The 15,774-nt window shown below is 30.9% G+C and overlaps 2 protein-coding genes and 1 long non-coding RNA gene across 5 annotated transcripts in view; all 3 read right to left on the bottom strand.

Moving 5' to 3' along the window:
- Positions 1-5,677, bottom strand: part of tgo (Aryl hydrocarbon receptor nuclear translocator homolog tgo) — a 133,759-nt gene extending 128,082 nt beyond the window's left edge. For 2 of the 3 annotated variants that reach the window (XM_088275407.1, XM_088275541.1), the window contains exons 1-2: positions 5,460-5,658; positions 5,147-5,195 (exon numbers count right to left, since the gene is read on the bottom strand). In XM_088275407.1, coding sequence (XP_088131533.1) covers positions 5,147-5,195; positions 5,460-5,487 — 77 coding nt within the window. In that variant the 5' untranslated portion in view covers positions 5,488-5,658. Of the gene's footprint in view, positions 1-5,146; positions 5,196-5,459 lie in introns of all 3 variants that reach the window. The other variant, XM_088275467.1, reaches the window with a different exon arrangement.
- Positions 5,678-6,756: 1,079 nt separating this feature from the next.
- On the bottom strand, positions 6,757-11,952 carry LOC148313907 (U3 small nucleolar ribonucleoprotein MPP10). The gene is made up of 7 exons (XM_088274903.1): positions 11,752-11,952; positions 11,286-11,659; positions 10,059-10,279; positions 9,207-9,430; positions 8,352-9,067; positions 7,710-7,930; positions 6,757-6,967 (listed from the first exon to the last, which is right to left on the bottom strand). Exons 1-7 carry the CDS (start codon positions 11,826-11,828, stop codon positions 6,812-6,814), a joined length of 1,989 nt encoding a protein of 662 aa, XP_088131029.1. The 5' UTR covers positions 11,829-11,952; the 3' UTR covers positions 6,757-6,811.
- A 1,013-nt stretch (positions 11,953-12,965) lies between these two features.
- Positions 12,966-15,770, bottom strand: LOC148313906 (uncharacterized). Its single transcript, XR_015838946.1, has 4 exons — positions 15,424-15,770; positions 14,906-15,106; positions 14,621-14,748; positions 12,966-14,017 (listed from the first exon to the last, which is right to left on the bottom strand). It is a non-coding gene; the product is annotated as an uncharacterized LOC148313906 (long non-coding RNA).
- Positions 15,771-15,774: the final 4 nt, after the last annotated feature.

The following is a 15,774-nucleotide window of genomic DNA, read 5'->3' as shown; positions in this document are numbered from 1 at the left end:
ATCTTCACTTTTTGACGAAGTGCGGGTAATTGACGAATAGTGTTAATAAGATCTTTCACATCAGATAAGACATTTTTGTAGCTACATTAGAGCATTGTAATATTTTATACATTGCGTTCTGATGACAGGGCAGTTAAGAAACAGAAAGAGAGAGAGAGAGACATAAAGAAACAAAATAATGCTTCCGCGTAGGTACGGTATCATTCAAAATAATAAAACTCATTGTATTTGGTGAATGGCGTAATCAAACCACTGATGACACCTCTTTACTCTTCCGTCTTCATGGTATGATAATAGCATCATGTGATGATTTCGAATTATATTCCCATGCGAGCTCTAGCGACATTATAACGTATTTTGCGAATATTTACGATGAATAAATATGCTGGGAATTTATACCAACACCAAAAAATATATTTTTACTAAAATAATAATAAGAACAAACAAAAAAATGTCTACATTATGTGAATCTCAAGGTCAGCCCATACTTACTTCATATATAATTTATAAATTAATTAATGCATTTTATATTTGAGAATAATGCAAAAAATATGAAGCCTTTAAAGGTCTGCAAGTTAGAAATTGTAAACAAAAATATATCGAGACCTGCCATCGTTAAAAAAATACAATCATTTACAAATCGTAAATTGTAGAATTAAAAGAAAAATAATAAATTTAATATTTTTATGTATCTTTCCATAGTACGGCTGTCCAAACTTAAAACACAGTAAGGGACATTTTTTTGTAGTATGTTTTTTTGCATTTTTGGACTAAGTAGAATCTATTTAGTCCAAAAATGCAAAAAAACGTACAACAAAAAATGTCCCTTACTGTGTTTTGAGTTTGGACAGCCGAGTAGGACCTAAGAAAATTAAGTACATAATAGATATAAGAAATATGTCCAGTCAGATAAGAAAAGGTTAAATAAAACATCAATGCGTATGAAAATAGCGAAAATATTCTATAAAATATTTGTCTGCGACGACCATAAAAAACGTAGTAAGCGACGGTAAATAATAAAAAAAAAATCATCCCCATTCCTACCTAATATGTGTAGTGTATCGGCATACCGTTATGATGCAATGTTACCATGATCGTATATTACATAAGAAAGCGAGGATAATATATGAAATATTATGATGAAAAATATATTTATAAAATTTGCTCGTTTAGTGACGGAATCCGAGACCTTTCGCATGGTAGTCTGCCGAGAAAACCACTACGCTGTGGAGGAAGACAATATTACACGATCCATTTTTACATCCATATTTAGTTAGCGACACGCAGTGTTTAAAAATTGCTTACAGTAATAATATGACACAAAGAGTTGAGGAGTTAATAAATGGCAGTGGCGTGCTGAGATTTCTGTTTTGTTGTGGATAGAAAAAGTAACGTTTTAGCTTTGTGAAAAATCCAATGACAGACTACAATTAAGGATTGTAATGAAGAAATATATCGCTCACTCCTTTCAAGAACGTCATAAATCAAAAATTGACAATTTTCAGTTGTGCATGTTTTCGGAATGCCCAGAAAATGTACTATATCCCAGCAAAAGCGGCATATTTTCAACTTAATTTTTACCCGCTACAGGGCAGAAAGTGTTGTTTTTACATTTTGAAGAAAAGGTATTGTTTAATTATTTTTTTTAAATAAACTAAATATTTTTCAAATGGAGAAAAAACCTTCAGGTTTTATCTAAAAAGATCTGTTGCACAGTAAAAAGTTCAAAAAGTGGCTTGATATTTATTTTTAATACATTGTATTATATTTTTAAACTTTAAAAACGTTCTCCTGAAAAATCAAGTTTTTTGATTTATGACGTTCTTGAAAGGAGTGAGCGATATATGTATTGTACATTTAATGGATAAAAGTATTTACATTTTGTTACAAATTACAATAATGTCCCCTCACTGAGCTTTCTCGTGCCGAGAAATAATGTACGTCGTTGTTTTATTTATTGATTCGGCATTAACTTTGTGGAATGACATGTTAATTATTTTTTAACATCGTTGTTATTAAGGTAAGCAATCGTAAGTTTTAAACATTTAAGTTCACGTTCATTTAATTTGAAATGTTTTCAAAATCAATGGAAAAAAACATTCAAATGTGAGAAACTGAATTTTAGAGTTGTCGTAGTTTAAAAACTACACCAACATATTACCATTATGTAGGTATTTATTGTAGGTACTTATTTTTAAAAAAACCCGTGAACCCTCTTCATTTAAAGGCTTGTTTGCAGATAGTATAGCAATAGTATAGTATAGTAAGGAAGGTTAATGTGAAAAATACATCTCAAACACTCAGACTAATTGAAAATACATCTTTCTTGAATTTATTTTGCACTTGGCCAGAATCGAACCCGCGACGCCAGTTTCACAGTCGAGCGCCTACCCAACTAAGCCACGGCGCCTCCCAATGTAATAATTTGGTATTACATTGATAAGTACCTACTTAATAGTAAGGAGGTACTTATCAATATTGAGACCACCGATACTGGGTTTAGCCGACATAACAATATAACGAATTTCTGAGGTGTTTTATATATTTCCATGTTAAGTTTAGCTATGCGCTCATGTTTTGTTTAGTTAAAAAAATTAATGAAATTGGCTAAAATTGAGGTACAACGGCACTGGCGCATGGCGGTCCGCGGGGGCTCGCGGGGGCTCGTGGGGGCGACACATCGCGAGAAGAGTTGAAGAGCGCTCTCGGAGCACCATCGAGCCTTATCTATTATAGGTTGGCAGCGAGCCTTTTCAAATTCCCTCTTCACAAAGGGCAGCGCGCGCGGGCGGGGCGGGGCGGGGGCGAGGGCGAGGGCGGGAAACTGTGAGGAGTCCCCTCGCGGAATAAATAATAATATAATACATTATGCATGCACGCTAGATGAAGATGTCAGTTGGCTCACCGCTAACGGGAGGATATTTTGGCATACTAATTCATAACGTACGCATTTTTGAAACGCATCAGAATTTGGCGAAAATCATAATACTATACAATTTACATATAAATCATGTTTAGATTTCTTTAAAAATAAATAATTGAAACCCTTCTCTGCTTTCCTTATCACTTTTTTAACACTTATCCGCACCCCAATGGTGCATAGGGCACTGCATCATATAAACGCAGTGTTATCTTGATCGTTAACACATGAAGGAAAGGTGATCAGCCCTCCGCTTCAGGTACCAGTCCAGGGTAATATTGAATAAATATTGGACTAAAAAAATCACTTATATTTATTTGCCCCCCCCCCACCCTGGGAATCGAACCCGGGACCTCCGGTACGGTAGCCGAGCGTGCTGACCATTACACTATGGAAGGGAACAAGTATAAAATTGGGTAGTGATCGTCCCTTATACTCAATTTTAAATGTAACACCACATTGGATTGGTGCAGTGTTATCATCATCGTTTGTTTTGCAATAAAGTAATAAGTCTTGCTGTTCGGGTTTTCGTGGCTTTAATCCATGGTGAAACAGTATTCAACTAGGTGTAGATACATCCTGGAGTAAAACTATATGAAAAAAGTACTGACGCCACTAGGATTCGAACCGGGGACCTCATGTTTGATGTCAAATGGTAAAATAAAGACACTACAAAGCAATGATAAATTCACATTGCTAAAATCTAAAAACAATAAGCAGTGTTCTGTTAAGGATTTTTTGTTGTTTTTTTTTTCGCCAACCCAAATAAAAAACTTTTTCAAAAATTATTTTTATGATATGCCATTTAGTATAACGTCATTTATAACGTAAAACGGTGTTTAAAATTTGTTTGATTAGCGTATACCATTTCTTTCTTTTCTACCACAGAATTTGACAGTTGGAGCGAGCGACTAGTGACATCTACAATCAAGAACATGAACAAAAGACCTCAAAGAGAAAAATATGCAAGCTTCATAGAGTCAATAAACGACTAACTAACAAAAATACCAGCTCATAAAAATATTATAAAAAAATATCATGGTGCTAATTATATATGAACATCAATGCTTAAATACACAAAAACGTCCTTTCAACAATTTTTCCTTGAGAATTTCTTAAAATTTTTATTGATAACAAAAAAGTGTCAAGTAATTTTGTTTATTCTTCGATGAATCAAATATATTATTTACACGAGTTATAGCTAATAAAAAAAAGCAATTTATGTTTTTAATAAAAACCTTACGAAATTTAAAAAAATATAAAAAATAGTAAATGTAATCAGTATGACAAAGCATTGACACTTACATACAATATTTATTTTTTATTATATATTTTTAAATGTAAAGCTGTACAATTCCCGAACAAATAAAATAAAAAATAAACAAAATATTTCTAACACTTCTCAGCAGAAATTTGAATAAGCAAAATTAAAATAAATAATAAAAGAGTAAAAACTCAGTCATTTCACTCATAAATAAATCTATAACCTGCCTAGATACAGAAAAAGCATGAAGAAGACGGTATGTGGGGGGAAAAGAATTTACGGTCATCAGTGTGGTCGTATGGATATTATCAAAACTATTTTTGAATGATTTCGTAAAATATTTCCTCAAAGGCACTTATACCACCTCAAGAACATATACACAGAACAGTGAATAATACGGTAAGTAAATGGTACTAATAATAAACAGATCTTTTAAATTTGACAGGTATTTGATATAACGTGTGATAATCAGACAAAAAAAGGGTCACTCCATCACAATTTATCAACATATCGTCTCAAAGATTTCCATGTAACATCTTTACAACGTTTTAATCGTGTAAAATTCTATGCCTATTTTAAAATGACAAATCCACATTATATTTACCAGTCTCTATTGTATATCATATAATATAAGTTAAATTTCTTCAATTCTATGTGTAGACTTTATTCAAATTCCTAGAGGAGATATGTTAGAAATTCTGGATTTTTCTCCAACTCATTTTCTGACTTTTCTGATTTCGTTCTTTTATAAAACAGCCCTTTTATGTCCATCGATGTACTTTATTCATAAGGTTGATATTAAGATAAATGTATTTTTTTAACGTTTGCCATAAATAATACATTTTAGTTCCATAAACACTGATGTCAAAATGAGCTTTCTTTGGCAAAATATGAGAAATCTGGATTCAATAGTCACTTTCATTAAAGATGTTTATAATTATTTGGGTATTAATGTGACTTACCCTATACTGCCAGCGCGACGTTTATGGATGACCTTAGCTGGGTCTATCCCTGAAAATACAAGGGTATTGTATGAATATAATATGCACAAATCTTACAAAACGATACCGAGGATTTGGTGCAAAGCCAGTGTGTCAAATGATTATAAATCCTTAGTAAATAACTATCTCGATAATTTATACGGAAATATAATTGGGGAGGTATTTTTTATGAATACAGTTTCATTCAAATTTGGGAATAAATACCATATTTAGATGTCAACAAGGCACAAATTCAATTTGACAAACGCCAAGGACGAAAGTTAACTTAACTAACCTGGATACGAATGAGTTACTGCAGACATCTGACAAAAAATACATTCGATGACATTGAGAGACAATTCAGAATACTAAATAAACTGCACTGTTACAAAAATATGATCTTAAACACTTATATGACAACAAAATGTGGAAAGCTCTGTTTACAACACCACGATCGCCATTTTGAATATCTGGGAAACTTCACGCGAGTGAAAGTGTGAACACGCCGGTACTGGCTGAGTGGAAGATATTCTTTTTATTTTGTATGGAATTCGCATTTATGCCTACATAGCCTAATACAAATTAAATCAATGACTTTTAACCGGGGCAATTAGGATAACATATATTATAAAATATTTTTTCTCCGTAAACAGAAAATGATACTGAAATACTACTTTTTAATCATAACATTTATGCCACCTTTGATACAAATAAACAATTTTAGCATGAAATATATTTCTACAAAATAAATGAAATATTTAATAACATCCCCTGCAAGTATGTGGAATCTATCGATTTTATTCAATCTTATCCCCCTTATTTCCCTATAAATGAATTATTATGTAATGATGATTCATTCTGTTGTGTTTTGCTTTCTCATCTGTATCACCAGATGGAGCCAACAGTGAGGTAAGTAAATAATTGAGGCTGATCCGTTTCAAAAGCAGTATATCCACAGCAGTATATTAATGTTGGTATTGTTGCTTCACGCACTTGTTTCGCTGAAGAAATTCATTTATAAAGCAGTGCATCCACCGCTACATAGGAATCCCAACAATATTTAGTAACAGTTCCTTGAAGTATTTGGCCATAAAATATGAAGTTTAGGCACCATACAACTCAAGAGTTGAAATGACAATAAGTATTTGTATTCAGTAGTTAAGTTGTAAACATTACAGAGAGAATATGTTGATAAATTTTTGCGTGATACAGTATACTATATTTAACATTTGAACCCATATTTATGGAGTAAAAGTTAAATCCTTTTTACATTTCTGTTCATTAGCAACCAATAAAGTTTCCAATTTCTGACATGTTATGAAACACTAAATAATAAATAAAAAAATCAAATGATACAATGAGAAAACAATGTGGTTGCTTGTCTGTCTGTAGTATGGATAAGAATGATTCCCACTACTGTAGTATAAAAACTAGTATAATACTTGAAAGCGGCCGGGTCAGTTGTCGTAATAATCGTCAGGTATGTGAGGAGATGCATGAATGTAGTAAGCGGCATGATGGTTAGTTAGTTAGTTTTTAATGTTTAATTAAAATAATTTGGAATTTTAGGTACCTATTATTGAAAAAAATAATTCATAAAGCAATATGTTTTTATTATCCATAAAAATTAACATACAATTACATAAATTACAATTTCATTTTTTTAGCCGAGTTAGCATTCTTATTTTTCTTGTTATTTGCTCTTTTTAGTGTTGATTTAATTGAACTAGAGACTTCTTCCTGAAGCTGATTGAAAAATGCTGAAGACGACTTCAATGACTTGCCATCGCCAATTGTTTCCATCTGAAATTTAGATTTTATTATGATTGAAATTTTAGAAAATAATGATAATTGTATTTGAAATCTCAAAAAAGCATATATTTGTTTATGATAAGTTAATAATAATTTCTGACCCATATACACATATTTTAAATAATGTAATTTTTTTCAGTAAAAATAATCCATAAATATCATAAATTTTACTGTGTAGTATTGATATATCGCTCACTCCTTTCAAGAACGTCATAAATCAAAAATCGTCCATTTTCAGTTGTGCATGTTTTCGGAATGCCCAGAAAATGTACAATATCCCAGCAAAAGAGGCATATTTTTCACTTAATATTTCATTTTGATGAAAAGGTATTGTTTAATTATTTTCTTAAAATAAACTAAATACTTTTCAAATGGAGAAAAAAACCTTCAGGTTTTACTTAAAAAGATCTGTTGCACAGTAAAAAGTTATTTTTAAACATTAAAAACGTTCTCCTGAGAAATCAAGTTTTTTGATTTATGACTTTTTGAAAGGAGTGAGCGATATGTCATTAATACAATTTTGACATGACACAGGAATATTTGTGAGATAAATACTGAGCCCTGACTCCTAAATATTTTATGGACCCAGGTCAGAGTGGTATGTATAGAGAAATTAAAGGGTGGCAACATTTTGAGTATCTTGATAGTAAAAACATGTTGAAAAAATAATAATAAAAGAAACTGAAAGAATATTGGAATTTTTTAAAGATAAATATTTGATTATGATTGTTACCTTATCAACATTTCTATCTTTAGTGACTTTGTCTAGAAGTCGGGAGGCCTTATTTCTACTGTATTTATTTCCTAAACCAGGATTCATCTTATCTAAAGTTTTTTCCTTCTTTTGTTTTTCCCTTTCTTTTTCTCTTTGACGTATTTTCTTTTTACGTCTTTCACGTTTCTTATCTGTGTCAGTTCGTTCCGTTTTACCAATGATATCACCCTTAGATTTTCCTTAAAAAACAAAATTGAATAAAAATATATAATTGTCATTCATGGACAAAAGAGTAAATAAAAAAAATACAAGATACAAAGAGTTGATTTTCCGTACAACTGAATAAAACTCAAGAAGAAGAAAAATAATAATTACTAGCTTAATATATTGTAATTTCCGTATTGTTCATGATACATAATATATTGTAAGATATTGTTTATCCTGAAAAATATGTAAATTATCCAAAATGAAAAAATACAGAGGGGGACAAAAAAACTGCATAATATCTACATTTTTGCGTAAAATAATATGTAATATAAAAAAGAAAGATATTTTGCAGTTTTTTGCCAGTGATTCATGACAACAGAATAAGTTTGATAAATTTTGATACTAAAAAAAAAATTGATATTTTGTATTTCTTCAATAAAATTTAATGCGTACCTCTTATTTCCTCTGGTGCCAAAAGCGTAGCATCGCTTGTTGCTACAGGTGCAACCTCTTCCATACTGATGGCTGGCATATTACTGACTATTTTCACCTCTGGAGCGGCTACTTTTGGAGTGTAATGGTAATTACAGAGTGCATCCAACTTCCTGAATAATGAGGTTAGTAATGAACGGATTTCAACATGTTCTTTGGGTTCTTCTTCAGGTTTGTCATCAGCATCTGGATCCAAGGCTTCGCGCTGCTTGATGTACTCCTGTTCATACACTTGCGCTAAAGAAAGCTTACTTTTTTCCTGATCTAACACCAGTTGCTTCTTGAATTCTTGAACATCTTCAACAGGCTTAATTTTACGTTCCACATCATCCCACGACTTGTCTTTGATCCTTTGTATTATGATATCCTGAAGTTTCAGAGTGGTCTCCTCAGTAATAACGGGTGCCGGTCTATTGGTGGAATCAAAGTCTACAACTTCTTCTAGAAGTGAATTCTGTGGTCTGCTTGTACCTGTGACTTCTCCTTTCATGGGCCAAGCTTTTTCTTGAAACATGGAATTTTCTAAATGATTTATTTTCTTATTGAGTCTCTGTTGTCGTATTTGCAGCTCAGATAAATCTTCAGTGATTTCATTCGACTGTTTGCTGTTTTCATTACTCTGAACTGATTCGTCATCTTCATCTTCATCGTCAGAAGAAGGTTGGGCCAAATCAAACCTAAGGAAAGTAATTCATTAGAGGCTAGGTAAAATAGATAATGCACACAGTAAAAAACTTACCTCACTTGTCACTTATCTTAAATGTCATCAGTGGCTTTAAAAAATAAATAGTTATAAACAATAAAAAATACAATTACCTGACATTTTTACTTTTTCCCTTCTTACTCTCTACTTCTCTGAGGTCTATATCACTGTTTGACTCTTGATCATTGTCTTCGTCATCGTCAAATCCTAAATCATCACTTTGTGCAAGTGCTTCTTGGTTTAAAGGAATATCATCTTCCTCAGAATCCTCACTTTTGGAATCATTACCGAAAAAATCATTATATTTAATTTGCTTAGGATCGTCATCTCCATCATCCTAAAAATAAATATAATATGTTTAGCACTTCTTGCTCACTTTTCAGTTTTAGACTGTTAGTAAATCTGCATGTCATAATAATAGAAAAAATGAGGACATAGAAAATAATCTCACAATTTGATTAAATTCTGGCAATTAATTTTTAATCCTTCAAGAGACAATCGATGTATTGATTTGAATGACCAACAACTAATTACTATTAGATCTAAGTTTTGTATTGACATTTCTTGGTGGAACTGCATATTATGTAGTAAAACAATTATATACTTTTTTCCACTTTTATCCTCTCGAGTAGTAAGACATTTTAAAACATTGTTCAGTTGGTGAAACATGTAACTAGCCTATAAATGATTTGATTGTGTTGTATCATCAATAGAAGGGGTAAGTAGTTCAAATCCAGACATAATCTGGAAATATTTAAGAAATAATCACTACGCCCTAAACGTGGGGCAACACGCTATCTGACCTGATATTTTATGGCCCCATGGTTGGGGCGGTACGCACGGAGAGGTTATTTTTATGAAATAATAAAAGTGGAAACAACTGTAAAGATGTTTTTTTATAACTCTATTCACTACAAAAAAACCTGAAAACTAAAACCATAAATTTTATGATGTATTTCACAAACCATCAATCCTTCATCATCAGAATCCATATTTGTGAAAAGATCAATTTCTTCTTCATCTTCCTCCTCGCTACTTTCATCACCATTCTTGAGTGGCTTCTTTTGCTTTTTTGTTTTATTCATTTCTGCTTTGTCTTGTGCATTTAAGAATTCCTCTAGTTCTTTCAATTTGAAGAATTTATCGTCAACAATAGAACCTTTGTTAATTTTTTTTTCTTTAGGTTCTGAAAATCATAAACATGATGAAATTATTTTAAAATGGATCATAAATGAAACCTTATAGAAGCAATATTCTTTACATTACCAATAACCATTTTTAATTTTGTTCACATATCGCTCACTCATTTCATATATCGTCATATATCAAAAATCGTCAATTTTCAATTGTGCATGTTTTCGGAATGCCCAGAAAATGTACTATATCCCAGCTAAAGCGGCATATTTTTAACTTAATATTTACCCGCTAAAGGGCAAAAAGTGTTGTTTTTGCATTCCGAAGAAAAGTTATTGTTTAACTTTTTTTTTTCAAATATACTAAATATTTTTCAATTGGAGAAAAAACATTTTGGTTTTACCTAAAAAGATCTGTTGCACAGTAAAAAGTTCAATTAGTATCTTGATATTTATTTTTAAAACATTTCATTACATTTTTGATAATGATATGAAAAATTAAGTTTTTTGATATATCGCTCACTCCTTTCAAGAACGTCACAAATCAACAAACTTGATTTTTCAGGAGAATGTTTCTAAAGTTTAAAAATATAATACAATGTATTAAAAATATATATCAAGCCACTTATTGAAATTTTTACTGTGCAACAGATCATATTAGGTAAAACCTGAAGGTTTTTTTATCCATTTGAAAAATATTTAGTTTATGTAAAAAAAAAATTAAACAAAACCTTTTCTTCAAAATGCAAAAACAACACTTTCTGCCCTGTAGCGGGTAAATATTAAGTTAAACACATGACTCTTTCGCTGGGAAATAGAACATTTTCTGAGTATTCCGAAAACATGCACAACTGAAAATTGACGATTTTTGATTTATGACGTTATTGAAAGGAGTGAGCGATATGACATTGTTGATAGGATGTGAGCGACATAGGGGAAAAGCATAAAATTATAAACCGTTACAATTATTTATCTATTTAGCAAGGTTAACGTACAAAATTGTTTATAAATACACACAGGTTAAAAACAAGTTGTCAAATACACAACAAAACAACTCACTTGATTTCTCCCTTATTTTCTTATTCTTTTTTTTCACAGCAACTTTTTCAGTTACAACGTCAGAAGCTTCAGATTCTGCTTCCTCTCCGATAGAATCATTAGCATCATAATCATTTATATCGTCATCTTTAGATATATTGACGGGGATTTCAAAATTACTTTTGTGTGATAATATTTTTGACACATTAGAAAGAAAGCCGGTCCATTTATCTTCATTCTGTAATTCGATTTCCTGCCATATTTGCTCTTCGTCGAAATCTTGGATAATCAACTCGGGCAAGGCATTGGAACTCGCAGAATCTTCTTCATTTTTTGTCAAATCATATAAATCTTTAGTAAGCTCTTTAACCTTCGGCACGGCATTATCTTGGACACTGAAATTAACAGTACATGATGATTAGTATACAAAGAATTTAATTTTAACACTGAATATAAACGCGGAAATAAATATTCAAATTGTTCTAACCTCAAAAAGCTTTCCAATTTGCAAGTGAGGGTTTCGAAAGTATTATTCGCTTTATCAAACACTACTTCGGAATTCATAGTGATAAGTTTAATCTGATTTACGTAACATCTGAGAAAAACGAATAACTAAACAGTATTTCACAAAAACAAACTCGCTATTCCATAATCTCTCTGTCAACTTCTAAATATTGATGCCAAAGACAACAAATCCCACGTGCATTATGACAGCAGAAGGTATTTTGTCTATGGTAGGACTATTCATTTTTAGTTTTAGTAGGTAGGTACCTACTGCAGTGCATTGAAGAGAATAGCGTTTGAACATAATTAATTTTTCATTGATAATATGACATTCCAATTAAAGTGTTATAATATATAAAAATATTATTAAGAAAGGATAAAAATTATCACACTCATTAAAAAAAAGCAAAAAGTATACCAACTTATTTGCTTTACTTATTTTTATACTTACTAATTTCTTAATATTTTTTTTTTTAAAAAAAGCAATTTATTTTATAGAGTTTAAAGTACTTGCAGAAGCTTTAATCATACTGAACGTCTCGACTACGATTCCCAGGGGGATTAAAAAATATACAATTAAAAAAAAATCTTTATGCATGAAATTTCCCTGGACTGGTAATTTAATAAATAAATTGAACCTATGGTGCGGGACTACTCAGCTTGCCGTCATAATAATTAACAATCAATGATAACTATAGCAATTCCCAATGCACCACTAAGTGTGAATGAGGAATAGAAGATCTGTATAATATTGATATTGAACTGTGGAAGCCCCAGAGGGAGGCTTTCGTTCAATACTGGACACAAGAAGGCTGAATTAAGTAAGCATATTGCTACAAACCTTAAGGTTAGTTAAAAATATAAACTACGCAGTACAAAGTATAAAGCTCATATTGAGGATAAAATACATAACATACTAGAATAGGTAGGTACTGAAATAATATAATAATTGCCCTCATTGTAGGTGGACTAGTTTTCAATTTTGACTTTACATTATAATTCTTCAAAATAGCTTATGTTCGCTGGAAATTCCATTTATGTATTATAAATTGTTTGACCAAAGAAAACCAATTTATAAATAACAGATTTTTCTCCGGAAGTAACATGCAAATGTTTTGTGATAAATATATTGTAAAAATGTGATGACACCATATGATCAACTACTTTACAATAAAAGGTAAACAATAATAATAATAATGAAAGAAATGTCCGTATATTATATTTATTTAAGAAAGAGATAAACCTAAATTATATATTATTTACAAGTATGTTTGGACTATGCATTAAAAAAAATAAAAAAATAATGAATCATTCTTGGTAAGGACACCAAGTCCAGTTTACAATTACTAAGACATCTTTATGTGTATTATTTTAAATATTATACATGACTCGTTATACATATTCCAATATGGTAAGGAATATTTTTTTTTATCAGACTAATTATAAATGTATTGCTGTCATAAACCATAAGTTATAACTGATATTCAAGATTACTTTGTAACCATTCGCTTGGATCTGAGTTTTGAGGATTAGAGTTTTTCTTAAGTGTACAATTTAAATGAAAATTATTTTTAAAAGATTGGTGAGTATTTCCAAAATGTTTAAGAGCTGACATTAATGATTTATCGGAATCAATTTTATGATAATTCGAAATGAATTTTTTGGCTGCTTGACAAACACCATCGTTTTTCTTTACTTTATCAATGATATTTTCGAATACTGATTGCAACTCTTCAATAACATATACATTCTCAGATTTATCATTTTCGGATTCCATTTCTTCATTTGAAGAAAGTAAACTGATTCTTTCAATGTTTCCATCAGCATCAACTAATAAAATTTCAGATGTTTCTGACATATTATCTAGTAATTCAGTAATGTAAGGGTTAACCGAATTGTCTTTGGAAAGACTACAGAGATTAAGTTCTTCATTTGATATGACATCTTTTCCATTATCAATGTTAAGCCTGAACTCTCTGTAGTAGAAATGATACACCCATTTTTCATCTGGACATAGGGCTGAAATAGAATAATCATCGGAAATTAACAAGCCCTTTTCCATTTCTGTTACAAAGTGGTCCATAGCCATTGCCGGTGTATACCCCTTTTTGAAATAATTTAAAAATATTTTTTGAATATCATCATTCGGTGCAACATACTTTAAAGGTTCTTGGTAAATAGTATAGTGGTTGTGGATATGTCGCAGAGTTACAACCATTGGAAAATCTTTCAAATGTATGTCTTTGCTCCTAAAAGAAAAAGCAAAACAAGGTAAATGAAAACACTATGAAACTAAAATACTTCAAGTATGCGGCTGTCCAAACTCAAAACACAGTAAGGGACATTTTTTTGTAGTACGTTTATTTTGCATTTTTGGACTAAGTAGATTCTACTTAGTCCAAATATGCAAAAAAAAACTACTACAAAAAATGTCCCTTACTGTGTTTTAAGTTTGGACAGCCGTATTGTTATGTACAGAAATCCAAAGCAAAAGTTGACTATAGTTTTAGGTTATTATCAATTCAGGTTTTAAAGAATTTTATAATAAACGAAATGTTAATCAGATAAGTAAGTTAAGATTATGTGGTAACAAAATAGTAATGTGTGCATAGTCAACTTGTTTTTCAGTTGATAGATACCACTATTTATTAAAATCTATGTGACACTTGTTATGATGCCTTTCGCATCATTTTCAAACAAAGTATTTGAAGCTAACGCTAAATTTTAGAGTTGGGTCCTGGGGATGCTGAAGGATGAAGAAGGGATAGAAACTGTTTCTTATTAAATTTTTTTATTAAATAAATTATTTGTGTTAAAAGTGATACTTAAATTGAGACACAAAATGTACTTACTGATAGCTTCTTGTTAACAAAGGTTGTTTTACTGTTATGATGAGCCTTGCAGGGCAATTAGTATGCTTTGGGTGAGGTATTCTAACATTATTAGCTGGTCTAGTATTGTGAACACACTTCCAAACATGCTGTAAGAAAAAAAACATTTATTTAACATACAGTGACTTTAGTGATAGTTAATATACAAATCGTTGAATAAAATACTTTACAAGACTTGAAAAAGACAAAAGTTTAACACATAGACATATATATTCTGACAATCAATAATATTCAATTAAAGTTTACCTTAAAAACGTTTCCCTGTGTGTTTTCTTGATATGTCTTGGCTTTTGTGTATGCCGTATTAGAGGAAAACTTCAACTCCTCAAACCACCGAAGTGCATCAATTTTAGAGCTAATATTCACACGGAATTTGCACTCTAAATAGTCATTCTCACTTTTCCTTAGTTCACAAAGGGCATATTTGTACTCGACAGGTAGCATGTACTAAAAATAAATGAAAACATTTTGATAATTACAGTTTACCTTGACAGTTAAAATATTTATAAAAATAGAAATATGCACAGAGAGGGTTGAACGAAATGATTTATTTTCCAGTCTAAATATAAAGGATATCTATAGACAAATATGTCCGAGCAGATAAAAAAAAGTTAAGAATATAGATCAATAAGTTCGTGATAGTAATAATCCGGTAACTATCGACCTCCAAGAAACAATTACTAAGCTATACACTACATGCAAGCCGGTTATTTGTCAACAAGAAGTAAAAATTATATTTCTTGCACATATTTGGAATGTGTTACCAGTAAGGTGGGGTCATCAATGCTTTTTGAAGATTCACACAAACATTTTCGCGACTCAACTCTATCAGTTAGTAATGCCATGATTGAAATTAATCAGCAATACCATCGTCTCCAAAAACGTTTATCACACATTAAATGAAGTATAAAAGATTTAAGTAAAATGATAATATGACCAAAACTACTCTGATATACCTAATATACGATATGAAATTATAATTGATAATAATACACTAAAATTGATAGTTTTAAAATAGGTGTTCGATCAATCTGTAATTAAATCGATCTGCCGGCAATTGTGTCAATTTATAAACAACTGTCAAAAAATATCAACAAGTCCATAGACTAGACAAA

The sequence above is a fragment of the Brachycentrus maculatus genome, unplaced genomic scaffold (assembly GCF_059751285.1).
Source record: "Brachycentrus maculatus isolate JH-2025_06_01 unplaced genomic scaffold, ASM5975128v1 h1tg000004l, whole genome shotgun sequence".
Classification (NCBI taxonomy): domain Eukaryota; kingdom Metazoa; phylum Arthropoda; class Insecta; order Trichoptera; family Brachycentridae; genus Brachycentrus; species Brachycentrus maculatus.
This window is presented reverse-complemented; position numbering and strand designations above follow the sequence as displayed.

Excerpts from the sequence above, each read along its gene's own strand:
- LOC148313907 (XM_088274903.1), bottom strand. The coding sequence starts at position 11,828 with ATGAATTCCGAAGTAGTGTTTGATAAAGCGAATAATACTTTCGAAACC. Across the intron at positions 11,660-11,751 it reads AAATTGGAAAGCTTTTTGAG|TGTCCAAGATAATGCCGTGC; the intron begins GTTAGAACAATT and ends TGTTAATTTCAG. Across the intron at positions 9,431-10,058 it reads CTGATGATGAAGGATTGATG|GATGATGGAGATGACGATCC; the intron begins GTTTGTGAAATA and ends ATTTATTTTTAG.